This window comes from Schistocerca gregaria, chromosome 2 (assembly GCF_023897955.1).
Source record: "Schistocerca gregaria isolate iqSchGreg1 chromosome 2, iqSchGreg1.2, whole genome shotgun sequence".
NCBI lineage: Eukaryota > Metazoa > Arthropoda > Insecta > Orthoptera > Acrididae > Schistocerca > Schistocerca gregaria.
In genome coordinates this window covers 978,801,854-978,820,112 of record NC_064921.1, presented here as the reverse complement: position 1 = coordinate 978,820,112, position 18,259 = coordinate 978,801,854, and the positions used below count along the sequence as shown (strand labels likewise).

Below are 18,259 nucleotides of genomic sequence, written 5' to 3'. Positions count from 1 at the left end.
CAATGTGGATTTCTATTGACAATACTTTAACCATTGATGGTAAAATAGTCCTCTCCCAAACTTGTGATAAACATGTAGGGTACAGGATGTACAATGAAATTTCAAAGTGAACAACATTTACAAAGCCATCTACACAGTAGGAATACACAATGGATTTCTTCAAAGAAACGGGTGGTACTTACACAGTTGCAGGGTTAGCCTACATCATCTAACAGCGAACTCCAGGTACATGAATTTAAACATTTCTTACAGAAATACTGTAACTGCAATGTTCCCAACAAGTCCACTCTTAGGAATAATTACAAGGACACTTACTACAGTGGGAATAATAAGGTCAGGGATGACACTGACAAATTATTTGTACGGATTTCTGCTGATGAGATGACAGATACTGTATGCTGTTTCATTGATAATCTAACTGTGGGTAAGTTAGACTCTTAGAACAGTTCTAAACCCATTTAATTTATTATAAACTTTTGGAGGCAAAAACAATCATTGATAGATTCATTAATGATGGACTTATGATACTATGGCCAAATGACAGAAAAGATTAGAGAGACCTACTGATGTACACAGCTGCTACAGCCCCATACATGATGAAAGCAGGAAAATCGCTTAATATACACTATGTGATCAAACGTATCTGGACACCTCCAGAAACATATGTTTTTCATATTAGGTGCATTGTGCTGCCACCTACTGCCAGGCACTCCATATCAGCCACCTCAGTAGTCATTAGACATCGTGAGAGAACAGACTGCGGCACTCTGCGCAACTCACGGTCTTCAAACGTGGTCACGTGATTGGGTGTCACTTGTGTCATACGTCTGTTCCACACTCCTACACATCCCTAGATCCACTTTTCTGATGCGACAGTGAAATAGAAATGTGAAGGGACTAAAGCACAATAGCATACAGGCCGACCTCGTCTGTTGACCGACAGAGACTGCTGACAGTTGATGAGGGTCATAATGTGTAATAGGCAGACATCCATCCAGATCGTCACACAGAAATTCCAAAACAGCATCAGGATCCACTTCGAATACTCTGACAGTTAGGAGGGAGGTGAGAAAACTTGGATTTCATGCTTGAGTGGCTGCTCATGCTGGTATATGCCAAACAACACCTTGCTTGGTGTAAGGAGCATAAACAGTGGCCACTGACCAGTGGAAAAATATTGTGTGGAGCGACGAATCATGGTACACAATGTCTTCAAGTCCGCCTGCTCAAGAGGCTGTGTGAATAATGGAAGCTGCAGTTCTGAAGGTCAGTGTAGTACCAGATGAGGTGGGTGGGGTAGTTTCCAGTAAACTACAATCTGTGCTTAATAAGAACCTCGGATACTCAAATCATCTAATTTTATTTCACTTATTTAATGTTGAAATTGTAGAACCCCCTGATAATATTATTCCTGGAACAATTCCTCTGTATAAATATCCATTGTTGACTTCTTGTGAAGTTGAGTGATCTTTCTCTATTTACAAAACCATATTGTCAGACTGAAGACTGAGCATGGCAATACAACATTTAGAAAAGTATATTATAATAAACTGTGCATCCCACTTCAGTATGACTAAAATGCCTGAATAGGAGACATTTGTACTTCAGCACTTTGTAGCAGAAGTGAACTGATTAAGAATTAACACAGATATTTGACTAGCCTACTTCTGAACTTATGTTTTCTAGAAAATAAAAAAAATGGATTTTACATACAACTGCTCCATTAGACATTAATTCACATATTTCAAGAATTTTGATTACATATTTCTTGATCTGATATTATGTAAAATCTTGGCTCTAATCACAACAACAATGAAAACATCACTTATTTGGATAATAGAATATGTAATTTAGTGACGGCCCCAGTGTAGTGGAAGCTACTACTCATGACCAAGGTTCCCCTCCCCACAATCTGCCATCAGTGATCAACTTTACAAACCACCAGCCACTAACAAGAAGAGTTGTCTGTCTGGCCCTGGCTGTGCTCAATCCAGAATGTCTCACACTAGAAATGCTCAATTTACAATATTAGTGGACGGTTTATCCATTAACGAAGGAGTAGTTTTGAGGAATAGCTTCCAAGACATCAATCAGTTGGCACAAGTTTGTTGACACCAAAATTTGCAAAATTCAAAGAGACAGAAAGCCAAATTGAAGTCAATAAAAACCAGATAAACTTGGCCACCGGCCTTCACCACGCAGAAGCAAAAAATCACCTGGAGAGCTGACTTGACAGGTGTTAACCCTTGCTGACTTGGAGCTTTGGGAGAAGGGAGAATTGGAGGCACCAGGCTTTTGTATGCTCATGCACAGGGTTGACGGGAAATTTCTGATACATTCTGGGTGAATGTTCTGATACTAACTGAGGCAGTCTGGGACTCTCTGTCCCAGACACTATTGACAGCAAATGGCATGACTTGAGAACATTGGAGATGCTTGCCATACAGATGAGACTCATGTTCTCAGACAGTTTTAATCTTCTGCCTGTCCCATGACATAGCAAGGCCACCTGCAACCAAATGACAGCCAATTGAGAATTACTAGGAGAGTCATGAGATGTCATTGAACTTGAAGTCCATTTATCAACACATAAACTCTATCTATTCTCAAGTTGTCCTTGCCAAGCAATCCCCAGCAGGTTTAACTACAAGTCTTTTCCTACTGCTTGGTAAATTTTTCAATTTCATTACAAGTAATCATTTCTGTAAAGCCAAATACCCTCTGTATGGTGAAGCATTGGTTACACAAATAATTGAGAACATGTCTGCATCACCTAGCACTGAGGCCTGACTGGAGTGAGTGACTGCCTTGGGTGAGGAAGATGGGGTGAACATAGAAGTGGCAAGGAGAAGGTGGCAAAGATTAACAAATAATTTACAGGAATGCAGCCTGGTGACATTGTCAATGGTAACTATTACTTTTCCAGGAGCATACCTATCACTTTCAAGGCAAAACTGCAGCAAGCAAGAGCTCTGCAAGCAAATTTAAAATCTTGGTTTGCAGAGCAATTCCGGAAAGATAAAACTCTCTCTCTTTTTCACACACCATGCGCACGCGTGCGCCCACACACACACACACACACACACACACACACACACACACACACACACACACACACACTACTACTATTACTATTACTGATGTTGCAGAGGTGCTAGGAGGGAGGCATGTTGTGTGTTGTGGGACACTTCCACCCAAGAGTAATCAGGGTTGCCACAAATTACCCCAAGTGAAATTTCCTGATATTTTCCTCTTTTCCAGGCAACTTTTAGAATTATTCCCTGCCAAATTTTGAGATCGCAAGGGTAGGTAAACGCAAGCTGTCAAAAAAATGTAAGGACTTCTGTATTTCTAAACGTATGAGCAAAAACCTTTAGTACTAACATCAACAGCTTTTGTAACGAACTTTTTTATTAGATGGAGAAAGCAAGCCAAATGGTATACATGTCTCATTAAGCCCAGTTATGTTATTTTATTTCAATAAAACGATACACATTTGGTGACAAAAATACACATTTCATTGAAGTCACAAGACAGATTTAAAATATCTTCACTGATTCCAGAAATAACCTGAGAAAAGAGTAGGCCTCCTGAAAGAAGTAGTGTAAACCAACACTGTAGGTGACCACCAATAAAATATTGGTTTCACTATGTTTGTTAGTGTCAGTTATTACCCACTGAGTTATGTCTATTACTTTCTGGTATTGTATGATTATTTGGCATTGTGTTATTTTTATTTAAGAAATACATGAGTACAGAGCGTACAAACTGACAGTGACCGCCACAATTTTCTTCTTATCACCCATACTTTCCTATATATAAACTATGTCTATAAAATGCCGCACTGTAAAATGTACATGTGATGAGACAATCGCAGTTCCTGAAATCCATCACACAGGCCTTTGGCCTGCCGAGGAGCACCACAGTTCTGGGTCCATCGATAAACCACAAATATCCACTGCATTACACTACCACAAACAGACCCAGTCTGTGGACAGATTGGTGAAACTAGATTTGATGAGCAGGGCCTGCACTTTAGTGGGAAACAATGGGCTTCAGATTGGCAGTCTTGATCCATTAGAGATACCCACAGAAATGGCCTGCAGTTTTGGCCCGTTATGGATGTCCACTTGTGTAGCTAGCTTTTCACGTGTCATACACGCATGATGTTTATGAAATGAGGCCGTGATGATATATACATGCAACACATAACTTGTGTCAGTACTCTGAGAATCAATATTAATGAAGATAGGTAGCAACTCACCGTAAAGATGATTGCTGAGTTGCGGACAGACACATAGGAAAGACAATCGCACTCTTGAAACAAATTTTTTGGCCATAGCCTTTGTCAGAAAACGAGAGCACACAGACATTCACAAAATCACTAAGACACATCTTATGTACACATGACCGCCGCCTCTGGCCGTTGCGTCAACAATCTCTGTGAATCAGACCATTCCTCGTGCTTCCCTACCTCTCATTGGCAGCTGCTAGGCTTGTGGCAAGAAGTGGTGGTAGCACTGGCTGCAAGCTGAGGGAGTGGCAGAAAGGGGAGAAGCAGTAAGAATGAGGGAGCAGGGAAGAGGTGCACATACTCAGCTGCACCCAGCCAGTGACACTGCATGACATCTACTGAGACTAAAACGAGATTTTTCTTGTCCTTTTTTTTCCAAATTTCCCTGATATTTCCCCAACATGGTTGAAATTCTGTGATATTCCCTGATTTCCAGAACTTGTGGCAACCCTGGTAATATAATAGCTGCTGAGAGGGCTGTTTTATATTCACTTAGAGTTGATACAGATATTGTTGTTTTACCTGTGGACAAGGGCAATGCTATAGTTGTTTCAGACAAGCAGGATTATGTTCAAAAGACACAGTGTTAATTATCTGATTTAGCGTACTGCAGGATCGGTGCTGACCCCACAAAAAGTATTGAGACACACACACAGAGAGAGAGAGAGAGAGAGAGAGAGAGAGAGAGATGAATGGCATCCTGTAGAAAAGTACCTTGTGACATAAACCAAAGTCTTAATTCTTATTGTGCTGTTACTTTCAATTATATGCCCTTCTGAAGGTCCACAAGGAAAGGGTTTCTGTTAGGCAAATGTCAGTAACACTGGTGCTGTGATATATCATTTAGCAAAGCAACTCACTACACTGTTGAGCTCACTAGTAGGTCAGTGTGAACATCTAATTAAGGATGTGGCGGATTTCTGATGATGGTTAGAGAGAACACATTTGAATGACTGAAATTCTAGTAAGTTTTTGTGTGCTCTCTCGCTTCACTTTATTCCACAGACTGATTCATTGCAATTGACTGAGATTATGTTTGGTGTTGAATTAACAAGCCTATTTTGACATTTGTTGACTTCCACTTAATTTATGTTTAATGACCATACTGTGAGCAACAGATTGAATTGAAATAGGAACCCCGTTGTCAGCTATTATTGCCAATTTGTTTGTGGAAGATTGCAAGGAATATGTCTTGGACTTGGTAGCTTTGAAACGTGTGTTTTTCCAGGTGCGTAAAAGATACCTTTGTCATTTGACCTCACGGCAGTGAGAATTTGAACAACTTTTTGGAACACCTGAAACCAATCCACCCACATATTTGCTTCGTGAATGGAGGCGGGAAACGATGGCTGTCTTCCCTTCCTTGATATATTGTTCGGGAGGAAGGCTGATAGTACACTGGGACATGCCATTCACAGGAAGCCTACTCTCACTAACTTGTATCTATAGGCTGATAGTTGTCATCATCTGGCTCAGCATGAAGGAGAATATCCTACCTAGATTAACTGGGTCCATGTCACCTTGGATCCTCAAAGTTGTTTAGCTGAGTTAGCCCATTTTTAGGTCACCTCCCATTGGAATGGTAATAGTGAAAGACAGATCAGACATATGTTGCACTATCAACCAACCATGCACCTGGTGAGTGGTGATAATGGCGAGGTGACATCAAAGTATATGGCCATTTTACTTTACACAGGGAGCATTCCCAACAGGATTTGTCATATTTTGTGGAAATATGATGTGGAATGCGTTTTTTGACCGCCATCTAAGATCTGGGTACCATAAAGGATGATCTTGGCTTGCATAAGGAATCAGTCTACTGTATTCTTTGCAGTTGTGGCATGTTGTAAAGCAATCAGACTATCAGGACTGTGAAGGATCAGTGTCCTGAGCACAAGCATTACACAGCTTACAACAGCTGAGTCACTAAGCTATTGCAGAACATTGTCTTGGCAGCTGTCAACCTGTGGAATATAAGAACACACAGATTCTGCCATATACTTCCAGCTACTGAGCCAGTGTTATTGGGGAAGGAGTTGAAATTACATTAGTGAGTAACCTTATAAATAGGGATGTAGATTTCTGTTTAAACTCTGTGTGGAATCCTGCTCTTTCCCTTGTGGGGGAAAAAAAAGGGGGGGGGGGGCGGCGGCAGAGTTAATTCTACCTCACCTGTTGGCCTTTAACTTTCACTACTGATAGCTTTTGAAGTTGGTCATCTTTGGTTTTGTGATAGCACTAGTGTTTATGGTATGTATGTGTGTGTGTGTGTGTGTGGGGGGGGGGGAGGTATCTTCCTCTGCATTCTCACAAGTTATTTGAACATTGTACATGTTGGGAGAAACTGGGATCTCACAAGCAGATTACCATTTAACATCCCGACTATTATTAGGTCTTTATAAATGGAGCACAAGTTTGGACGGGGAAGGAAATTGGCTGTGCTCTTTCAAAGGAACCATCCAGGCATTCATCTTCAGTGATTTAAGAAATGCACAGATAACCAAACCCTGGATGGGCAGCCAAGGATTCGAAACGTCATCCCTCCAAGAGTTTAATTTCTTAACCATGCTGCCATTCCCATCAGTGAGGAGAAGGAAGGGGAAAGGTGTGTGATATGGAGGAACAGCAGAGAAGAGGGTCAGAGAAAGGTTGCTGTGGTGCAGAGAGCGACAGGAACATATTTCACTTGGAGACACAGGGAAGAGTTTGGCCACTGAGATGACTCCACTAGAAATGGGAGATAGGCAATAAGAGAAGCTAAAAGGGGCAGAGAGGTGAAGGCCTGGAAGTTGGGTTCATCCACAGGTAGAAGTTTATACCAGATGCTACTAAGGGTTGTAGGACCAAAGAATGTATCCCTTCCACACCTCCCATGAATCTCCATGTCCAACATGTCACAACTGAAGCTACCATTACAACATGTTTCCTATGGCACTGTGTTCTTATCTGCTGTTGTTCCTCCCTTCTCACCTCTTCCAGGTTCACCCAACCTGCTCCCTCAAAATTAACAACTCACCCCAGTTGCAGTGCTGGAGTATTTGATGTGACAAATGCAAAATTGTTATGTGGCTGCTGTGATTAGCTTCATGTTTATGTATAGAATTGACACATTTGTTATAAAATCCATACACCTTTTTCCCAATCTATACAGAATATCATATTATATAATATAGTTGGAACGATAAAAAATCTACTCACCAAGCAGCAGCAGGACAAAATACATATAAAAGATTTAGCAATAATCAACCTTTCAGAGTCAGTAGATCCTCATTCTAGAAGAAGGGCTGAAACGGAAGAGGGATGAAGGGAAATGACTAGTGAGGTTTAGGAAATGAAGAGTGTTACAGAAAAGTTGTCCAAAAGTGCAGGTCAGAGGAGACTTACCAGACAGGATGAAAAGGAAAGACTGATTGTTGGTACCTGCCACAGATGAGATTTGAAAACCAGAAGGTAAAAGATAAGAGTGATAAGCAAGACAGAGATTATTGAAAAGTTTTGTGCAAGAGCCAACAACAGTGGAAAGCTAGGTGTATTATACATGTCAGACATGAGGGTGATGTAGGCAATAGACAGGTCGGAAAATAAATGATACAGTAAAATAAAAGGGAGTGAACAAAACTAATAGTTACTGAAAACAAATGCCGAGAGCACAGAAATTAATGTAAATTTAGATTAGTTGGGAGACGAGAATCAAGCACTTGTAACGCCAGTTCCCATCTACGAAGTGCTGCATTGCCAGTATACACCCTCTGTCTAAGCCCACTCATCCTAACTGATAACTTGGTGGCAGTCATACCAATTTAGAAGGCTGACCAGTGGTACTCGGAATGTTTCATTTCACAGGGTACTATCAAGGGGAGAACCACATTTGAAAAGCAGGTGGAAACTGGTATTACTACACATATGCTTTGTTCATATCACCCACCTGGCCTATGTTTATGTTAATTTCTGTGTTCTCAGCAATTATTTTCAGTAACTATTCCTTTTCTCTGCCTCCTTTTATTTTACTATGACTTCTACTTTCCAACCTGTCTACCATGTAAGAGCATATACTTACTGCTGTTATTGATTCTTGCACTATGTTTCTTCAGCAACCCCTGTCTTGTTTATTACCCTATCTTCTGCCTTAAGTCCTCAGGTTTGCAAATCTTGTCCAACACAGGCACCAACAATCAGTCTTTCCATCTCATTCCATCTGGCAAGTCTCCCCTGACCTGGGATTCTGGCTGACTTTTCCATAACTCTCGCCATTCCTTAAACCTCTCCAGTCCTTTTCCTTCACCCCTTCAATCCTTCTTCATCCTTCTTCACAAGAAGGAGCCATTGGCTCCTAAAGCTTACATATTTCTAAATCTTTTGTGTGTTTTTTCTTTTGCTGTCACTAGGTGAGTAGATTTTTTTATTAATCCAAGTATATTATCTTTCCAAACATTGATTATTTTCAAGAATATCATATTACTTATCTGAACAAGCAAGACTACAAGAGCCCTTTCTTGTCACACTTCATTATTTCTGCCATATTCCAGGGTAAAAATATCTGTCACTAATCCAGATGTCACAAACTTACTGGTCACTGCATCCTGCAAGTATCATTAACATCCGCAAAATCTTCACAGAGAAACAATAAAGTGTATATTCTATTTATTAAATCTGTACAATACAATCTTTATATCTCATGTGACACGGTGTTTGAAGTAGAAGGTAAAAGTTTACTCGACACCTTCCTGAGTGTGTCCACTCCTTGCAAAGTAAGCGTAGACGTAGACCAGATGTGACTTACATTCAAAGAAATAGTATTGACAGCAATTAAAAAGAGACAGTACAGACCCCCTTGGTACACAAAACACGTTAGTACCATGTCGCATAAGCAATGAAAAAAGGATGCCAGATTTAAAAGAACACAAAATCTCAAAGATTGATAATGTTATACAGAAGCTCAAAATTTAGTATGGATGTCAAAAAGAGAAGCTTTTAATACTTTCCACAATGAAACTCTATCTCAAAATCTGGTAGAAAGTCCAAAGAGATTGTGGCTGTGTGTACCAATCGCAAAGCACAATCAATACCTCCACTGCATGATAACGATGGTATTGTTACTGACGACTCTGCCATTAAATTGGAGTTACTTTTTCTGAAATTTCTTTACCAACAAACATGCATTAAATACTCCAGACTTTGGATCAAGAACAGCTTTCAACACGAGTAATTTAGAAACAGATATCCTCGGAGAGGGGTAACGGGATTAGTGTACTTTGTGTTCATGTTTGTGATAGAAGACCATCATCTACCAGAACAAGGTTCAAATGTTGTTGTATCTGTTACTCCTCACTCAACTGTATGTTCAAGTGTGATTACAGTGAATCCTAAACCATAATATAATTCTATTCCTTCCATATCCATATTTACACTATTTCACAACTAATTTCTCTAGTTTCTACAGCTTTGACCATTCTATTACACTGACAAAATTCTGTGTCTACATGCAATGAATACACCCTACAGCCACAGTCAGTAGATTTTTACTGTACTAACTTTAACCACAATCTACATGCAGGGTGTTACAAAAAGGTATGGCCAAAATTTCAGGAAACATTCCTCACACACAAAGAAAGAAAATATGTTATGTGGACATGTGTCCGGAAACGCTTACTTTCCATGTTAGAGCTCATTTTATTACTTGTCTTCAAATCACATTAATCATGGAAACACACAGCAACAGAACGTACCAGCATGACTTCAAACACTTTGTTACAGGAAATGTTCAAAATGTCCTCTATTAGTGAGGATACGTGCATCCACCCTCCGTCGCATGGAATCCCTGATGCGCTGATGCAGCCCTGGAGAATGGCATATTGTATCACAGCCGTCCACAATACAAGCACGACGAATCTCAGTACCGGGGTGGCGTAGACAAGAGCTTTCAAATGCCCCCATAAATGAAAGAGGGTTGAGGTCAGGAGAGCGTGGAGGCCATGGAATTGGTCCGCCTCTACCAATCTATCGGTCACCGAATCTGTTGTTGAGAAGCGTACGAACACTTCGACTGAAATGAGCAGGAGCTCCATCGTGCATGAACCCTGTGTTGTGTCGTACTTATAAAGGCACATGTTCTAGCAGCACAGGTAGAGTATCCCGTGTGAAATCATGATAACATGCTCCATTGAGCGTAGGTGGAAGAACATGGGGCTCAATCAAGACATCACCAACAATGCCTGCCCAAACGTTCACAGAAAATCTGTGTTGATGACGTGATTGCACAATTGCTGCAGATTCTCGTCAGCCCACACATGTTGATTGTGAAAATTTACAATTTGACCACGTTGGAATTAAGCCTCATCCATAAAGAGAACATTTGAACTGAAATGCGGATTGACACATTGTTGGATGAACCATTCGCAGAAGTGTACCCGTGAAGGCCAATCAGCTGCTGATAGTGCCTGCACACGCTGTACATGGTACGGAATCAACTGGTTCTCCCATAGCACTCTCCATACAGTGATGTGGTCAACGTTACATTGTACAGCAGCAACTTCTCTGACGCTGACATTAGGGTTATCGTCAACTGCACGAAGAATTGCCTCGTCCATTGCAGGGGTCCTCGTCGTTCTAGGTCTTCCCCAGTAGCGAGTCATAGGCTGGAATGTTCCGGGCTCCCTAAGACGCCGATCAATTGCTTCGGACGTCTTCCTGTCGGGACACCTTCGTTTTGGAAATCTGTCTCGATACAAATGTACCGCACCAAGGCTATTGCCCCGTGCTAATCCATACAACAAATGGGCATCTGCCAACTCCGCATTTGTAAGCATTGCAATGACTGCAAAACCACGTTCGTGACGAACACTAACCTGTTGATGCTATGTACTGATGTGCTTGATGCTAGTACTGTAGAGTAATGAGTCTCATGTCAACACAAGCACCAAAGTCAACATTACCTTTCTTCAATTGGACCAACTGGCGGTGAATCGAGGAAGTACAGTACATACTGATGAAACTAAAATGAGCTCTAACATGGAAATTAAGCGTTTCTGGACACATGTCCATATAACATCTTTTCTTTATTTGTGTGTGAGGAATGTTTCCTGAAAGTTTGGCCCTACCTTTTTGTAACACCCTGTATATTGGTGCTAATCCCATACAGACTCCCATCTGTAAATCTCCTTTGGTTTGGATGTCCCAGAGATGATGTGATACACTATCAAACCATTCAGACAGATCAGAAAGCAGCTTATGTCTCAGATCAGAAGACAAATAATTTAAGAAGGAATGATAGTCACATAGGAGAACTTAAAAATATGCTGAGTGACTTATATATGTCATCCTCTCAACTTCATTGAAGAGATCCATTAATGAGAAGTCTGTTTTCTGTGAGACATACAATGATCACAAGAAGCAGTAGAAATACCTTAATAAGGCAATAAGCAACAGACCTGTAACACACACAATGTTACTACTGAAGCTGTTTTTCTGGTGAAGTGAATCCCTTTGAAAAGACTATGCTGTTTGTCTTCAGTGTTAAAAATTTACAATTCCAATGTATATGTAAAAAAAAATCATGGTTTCACTGCTTCTTTCTGAGTCCCAGGTCCACTATACCAGTAAAGTGACGGTTGTTCTTCCAACACATCCTTCAGTACGACATGTCTGTATGGCTGTTGATGTGGGAAGCCTAAATTCTTTGTTCTTCACCTCGTACTGTTTCTTACCCCTTTTCACCTCAAGACCCTCTTTCTCACTAGGTTTTTCTCAATGTTATGAGAAGGATCATAATATTGTTACATTCCATACTGGATTTTCCACTGTTAGGTTTTACTCACCCATTTCATCTTTTAGCATTGGCTTCAATTACCTTTTTCAGTCAGCACTTGCATGGCCTTTTTTTTTTTTTTTTATTTTATCGGTCACACAATCCCCAACCTTTTAAATAACCCACACTGAGCTCTTTCATATTCCTCTACTCTGAAATTACCTTCTTGACACCCCCCCCCCCCCCCCCCCACACACACACACACTTCTCCTTGCCCTATGGCACCTATTCATATAATTTTATCTTGTTTATCACAAAGATAAAAGCTATCCTCATTCGTATCAATTACTCAATATTGTAAGTCTCTTTTTGTCACTATAAGATGCTTAGTTCATTATAATGGTGAACTTTTTAACATTTTATTAGTCACATGGTACAATTATGGCCAACACAGGGGCCGCATTAAGTGCTCTGAGATTTCTTTAACCTCTCTACAGTCCACATAATGAAACAGAAACTAGTGTAACTGACTCCTGATCTATGAACCTTGCCATTTTGCGGTGATGTGTGTACCTCAACAAGACACATACCAATACTGCTGGTGCAACCAAATCAGATAGTATACATGGGGAAAGCAGACTAATACATGGTTCCTGAAGAGGGGCAGCTGCCTTTGCAATGGCAGCAGTCCTGATGTTTGACCTGACCTTGTAATATTAGTCAACATGGTCTTGATATACTCCTGGAAATGGAAAAAAGAACACATTGACACCGGTCTGTCACACCCACCATACTTGCTCCGGACACTGCGAGAGGGCTGTACAAGCAATGATCACACGCACGGCACAGCCGACACACCAGGAACCGTGGTGTTGGCCGTCGAATGGCGCTAGCTGCGCAGCATTTGTGCAACGCCGCCGTCAGTGTCAGCCAGTTTGCCGTGGCATATGGAGCTCCATCGCAGTCTTTAACACTGGTAGCATGCCGCGACAGCGTGGACGTGAACCGTATGTGCAGTTGACGGACTTTGAGCGAGGGCGTATAGTGGGCATGCGGAAGGCCGGGTGGACGTACCGCCGAATTGCTCAACACGTGGAGCGTGAGGTCTCCACAGTACATCGATGTTGTCGCCAGTGGTCGGCGGAAGGTGCACGTGCCCGTCGACCTGGGACCGGACCGCAGCGACGTACGGATGCACACCAAGACCGTAGGATCCTACGCAGTGCCATAGGGGACTGCAGCGCCTATTCCCAGAAAATTAGGGACACTGTTGCTCCTGGGGTATCGGCGAGGACCATTCGCAAACGTCTCCATGAAGCTGGGCTACGGTCCCGCACACCGTTAGGCCGTCTTCCGCTCACGCCCCAACATCGTGCAGCCCGCCTCCAGTGGTGTCGCGACAGGCGTGAATGGAGGGACGAATGGAGACATCTCGTCTTCAGCGATGAGAGTCGCTTCTGCCTTGGTGCCAATGATGGTCGTATGCGTGTTTGGCTCCATGCAGGTGAGCGCCACAATCAGGACTGCATACGACCGAGGCACACAGGGCCAACACCCGGCATCATGGTGTGGGGAGCAATCTCCTACACTGGCCGTACACCTCTGGTGATCGTCGAGGGGACACTGAATAGTGCATGGTACATCCAAACCGTCATCGAACCCATCGTTCTACCATTCCTAGACCGGCAATGGAACTTGCTGTTCCAACAGGACAATGCACGTCTGCATGTATCCCGTGCCACCCAACGTGCTCTAGAAGGTGTAAGTCAACTACCCTGGCCAGCAAGATCTCCGGATCTGTCCCCCATTGAGCATGTTTGGGACTGGATGAAGCGTCGTCTCACGCGGTCTGCACGTCCAGCATGAACGCTGGTCCAACTGAGGCGCCAGGTGGAAATGGCATGGCAAGCCGTTCCACAGGACTACATTCAGCATCTCTACGATCGTCTCCATGGGAGAATAGCAGCCTGCATTGCTGCGAAAGGTGGATATACACTGTACTAGTGCCGACATTGTGCATGCTCTGTTGCCTGTGTCTATGTGCCTGTGGTTCTGTCAGTGTGATCATGTGATGTATCTGACCCCAGGAATGTGTCAATAAAGTTTCCCTTCCTGGGACAATGAATTCACGGTGTTCTTATTTCAATTTTCAGGAGTGTATGTTGGCACAATGAACAGCTGAGAGCAAAGGAAAATTACAGCCATTACATTTTCCTAGAACATACAGCTTTATGGTATGGTTTAATGATGATGGCATTCTCTTGGGTAAAATATTCTGAAGGCGTAACAGTCCTCCATTTGAATCTCTGCATGGGGGCTACTCAGAAGGATGTTGTCATAAGAAAAAATAAATTTGACATTCTATGAGAAGAACAGTGGAATGTTATATCCTTTAAGTATGTAGGCAGGTTAGAGACGTTGAAAAGAGAAATGGATGGGCTGAAATTACATATAGTAGGAATCAGTAAAGTGCGGTGGCAACAAGAATGGAATTTCTGGTTAGATGAATACAGGGTAATTAATGCAAAGTCAAATAGAAATAATGTACGAGTAGGGCTGTCATAATTAATGCAAAGTAAAATAGAAATAATGTAGGAGTAGGGCTGTCAACTGATAAGAAAATAAGAATGCAGAGGAGTACTACAAACGGCACAAAAACACATTATCATATCCAAGGGAGATACAAAACCAAGAGTCACCACGGTAGTACAAGTTTGTATGCCAAGTAGGCCCACTGGTGATGAAGATATTGAAATAACGTGTGATGAGATAAAAGAAATTATACAGTCCATTAATGAAGACAACAATTTAATTATGAGAGAGGACTGGAATACCACAGAAGGAAACTGGAGATAAGGAAAAATAATAGGAGAACAAAGACTGGGGGAAAAGGATGAAAGATGGAAGCTGTCTGGTAGAATTTTACAAAGAGCACAGTCTACTCACTGCAAACACTTGGTTTAAGAATTACGAAGAAAGATTTATAATCACTGTTTTGTAAATAGTAAAACAGATATTGAAAACCAGATATTAAGCTGCAAAATAATTCAAAGAACAGATTTCGAAACTGTCCATAATTTATTGATCATGAATTACAGATTAACACTGAAGAAATCATGTAAAAGTAGGAAATTAAGGAGATGAGACCTGAATAAGGTGAAAGAACCAGAGGTCACAAGATTTTCTACTGGAGTATTAGGCAACTAATGACTGGGAGAGGAGAAAAAATACAATAAAAAAATTACACCCTACTGCCACCTTGGGCCACAAGTATCACAGCGCTATCCTCCCCATACAGTTCCTCCTTTCCACCCCTCATTGCATCTAAACCCCTGCCTAGCTCACCTTTTCAACTTGCCATATCCCCCAAAAATCCCTAGTAACACTGTTGTCAATCTTTCCACCACAACCTACAGTTCCACTGAAGTTTCAGTCCTATTCAGAGGTCTCACCTTCACCCTAAACTCAAATTTAACCATGCTGGACTTGTCAGAGACCTACTCTCCTTCTCCCGATACCAGCTATGGAAGCACTTCTTTGTCGCCAATCCCTCCAACCAAAACCAACCTAATTCCAACACTGTACCCTGCCTCTCCCAGTTCATACAACCATCCAACTGCGATTATCCCTCCATCCCATCTAACCACCCACAGGTCACCTTCCTGGAGTTCTTTACCTTCAGTTTGGCCTCACTATCCTTCCCCAGGTTCCTTCTTCACAAAACCAACCTTTCAACAAAAGAAACATGAGGTATGCTTGCTTGTGTGTCTGAATGGTGTGCATTTCTCTTTTGCTGAGGAGTGCTGTGGCCGTCTCATCTTTATGGTAAGTGGCAATCTATCTTTTCCTCCGGTGTTGGCTGGGTATATCTGACAGATGGAACAGTGCAATCAACAGTGAATCAAACAGAAAACAAGACAACACCCGTTATATGTCCTTGGGTAATACATGATCTACTGTATTTATTCGAAGAAAGCAAAACATACAAACATGCAGCATAAAGAAAATTAGAGAAACCTTTGAAGAACAGAGAAGCAGTTGCATGAATGAAAAATCTCAGATGGTAAGCTGGTACCAAGGAAGCAAAAGGGAAGGCTGAAAGGTCGGATATATAGAATTTGGATTACTCAGAACTGTTATAGCCACTTGGAGTAGATGACATTCCCTCAGAATCACTGAAACCTTTGGAACAACCAGTCATAACAACACAGTACCACCAAGTACGTGACATGCATGAGAAGGTGTAATTTCCTCAGATGTAAAGAAGTTTGTTTCTGCACTGCTGATATGAGTCAAGAAGGAGAACACCAAGCCACTGAGGTGTGAACTGAAGTTTGTGTTACAGAGGGAAACATACTGTGATATTCCGTGTAGCTATGTCAGTCACAGAGCAAGGCGGCACAACAGTTCGTGCATCTACTTAGTGAGCAGGAGATGCAGCCTTGATACAAATTTTAATTCATTGCTTTGGCCTGTTTTCATTATCACAGACAAAGCTGATACTTAATATGACTCTGAAACATGTAATTTATCTCATTAATATATTATTTATTGTACACAGTGTTATAAATATTTATTAGGTGGAAACTTCCTGGCAGATTAAAACTGTGTGCCCGACAGAGACTCGAACTCGGGACCTTTGCCTTTCGCGGGCAAGTGCTCTACCAACTGAGCTAAATTTTTTAAATTTTGTAGTCCTCTTTTTTTTTGGCTTCAAAGTTTGTTGTTAGCTTCCTGTGGAAAGTACAAACTCATTCAATGACAGAGTATTTTTGGCACATGTGGCCCCACAGAACTTTATTAATTAAAGGCATGTAATATTTCTTCTGCATGGCAATCAAAGGTAAATAAACAATTCTGAAGTAAAGTAAGCTAGCCGAAACAGAAAACAATTTTATCTTGGGCACCAAAATGCTTATTTAGATACTAATTTAAATGCCTTGTATCTGCAGGCTTACAAAATAATTTTTTAACATGTACAATCATTTGTAACAGTATGAGGAAGTGAAAATGAATGAACACCTACCTTGTAGTAGACATCTGGCACGTACTGTTTGTCTGTTGATTCACGAACATAACCAAGTTCTGGTGCATCTTTTGTTGGGACAAGACAGTTGTCTCTCACAAGAGCCATGCACTGATTAGAAACACTATATCCTTCCATATGGACTTGATTGCTTGCATCACCTGTAGAAAGAATGAAATGTAAAAAGTAAACAAAGAAGTACTGTAACTGGTGACAAAGGTAAACTTCAACATGTATACTTTATGCAATGAAATTTCTATCCCTGTAGAAAAAACGAATAACTGAATGTTTCCATGGCAATGAATTGTCTGAACTGCTACAGAAATGTAATGTGGCAGCTCCCAAACTGTGAGCAATAATTAGTAGGAGCAGTATTTAGTTCATACAGGGAGTTTAGTTTAATCATCTTATTACACACTACTGTGTGAAAGCTAACACTAGCTTTCCTTTTACCCTTCGTTCAACAGTGCTTTTTAAGTCTGTTATTTTAAAAGGACTATGTTAATGTGAGATACCTTGGTAGTTCAGTCACTTTCATTAAAATTTAAAAGCTTTAGATCTTTTCAATTCTTCGTTGCTTAATTAGCACAAGATTTGGTGTATGGGAATCTGCAGCTGAGTGGCACGATAATTTATTCAAACCATGATCAGTTTCGAGATTTTCAAATCCCATTTTCAGTTCTATAAAATTATAGTATTTGGTAATACATAACAAGGGGGGGGGGGGGGTGTCAAAAGCTTCTAGCCTAACAAATAAAGAATGACAGAAGTTTCATAATACCAATTTATTTTTCAATATAATACCCATGTACACTAATACACTTGCTGGCACGCTCACACAATTTCTGCAAACTATTAAAATAAAAGTACTTCGATTTCGAGTCCAACAAAGTATTCACAACATCAATCACTGCATCATCATTGTCAAATATTCGTCCTTTGAGGTCTTTTTTTTTTTAGGTTTGGGAAAAGAAAAATGTCTGATGGAGACAAACCTTGAGAATATGGTAGATGACGTAACAATTTTCAACCCACAGTCACGCAGAGTTTCCAGTGTTGCAAGGGCTTTGCGTGTCTGTGCATTGTCTTGATGCAGAAGAACTCTGCGTGCCAATTTTCCGTGCCTTTTTTTTTTAACCTCTTTTCTCAAACAGCATAGGAGGGTGCAATAGTATGATGCACTGATAGTTATGCC

General features: G+C 41.2%; 1 protein-coding gene across 1 annotated transcript in view; it reads right to left on the bottom strand.

Annotated features, from left to right (window-relative positions):
• LOC126335456 (nuclear protein localization protein 4 homolog) overlaps positions 1 to 18,259 on the bottom strand; it is a 296,607-nt gene that overhangs the window by 90,857 nt on the left and 187,491 nt on the right. The window contains exon 8 of the mRNA XM_049998748.1: positions 17,065 to 17,225. Within this exon, the coding sequence (XP_049854705.1) occupies positions 17,065 to 17,225 (161 nt within the window). The remainder of the gene's footprint in view (positions 1 to 17,064; positions 17,226 to 18,259) is intronic.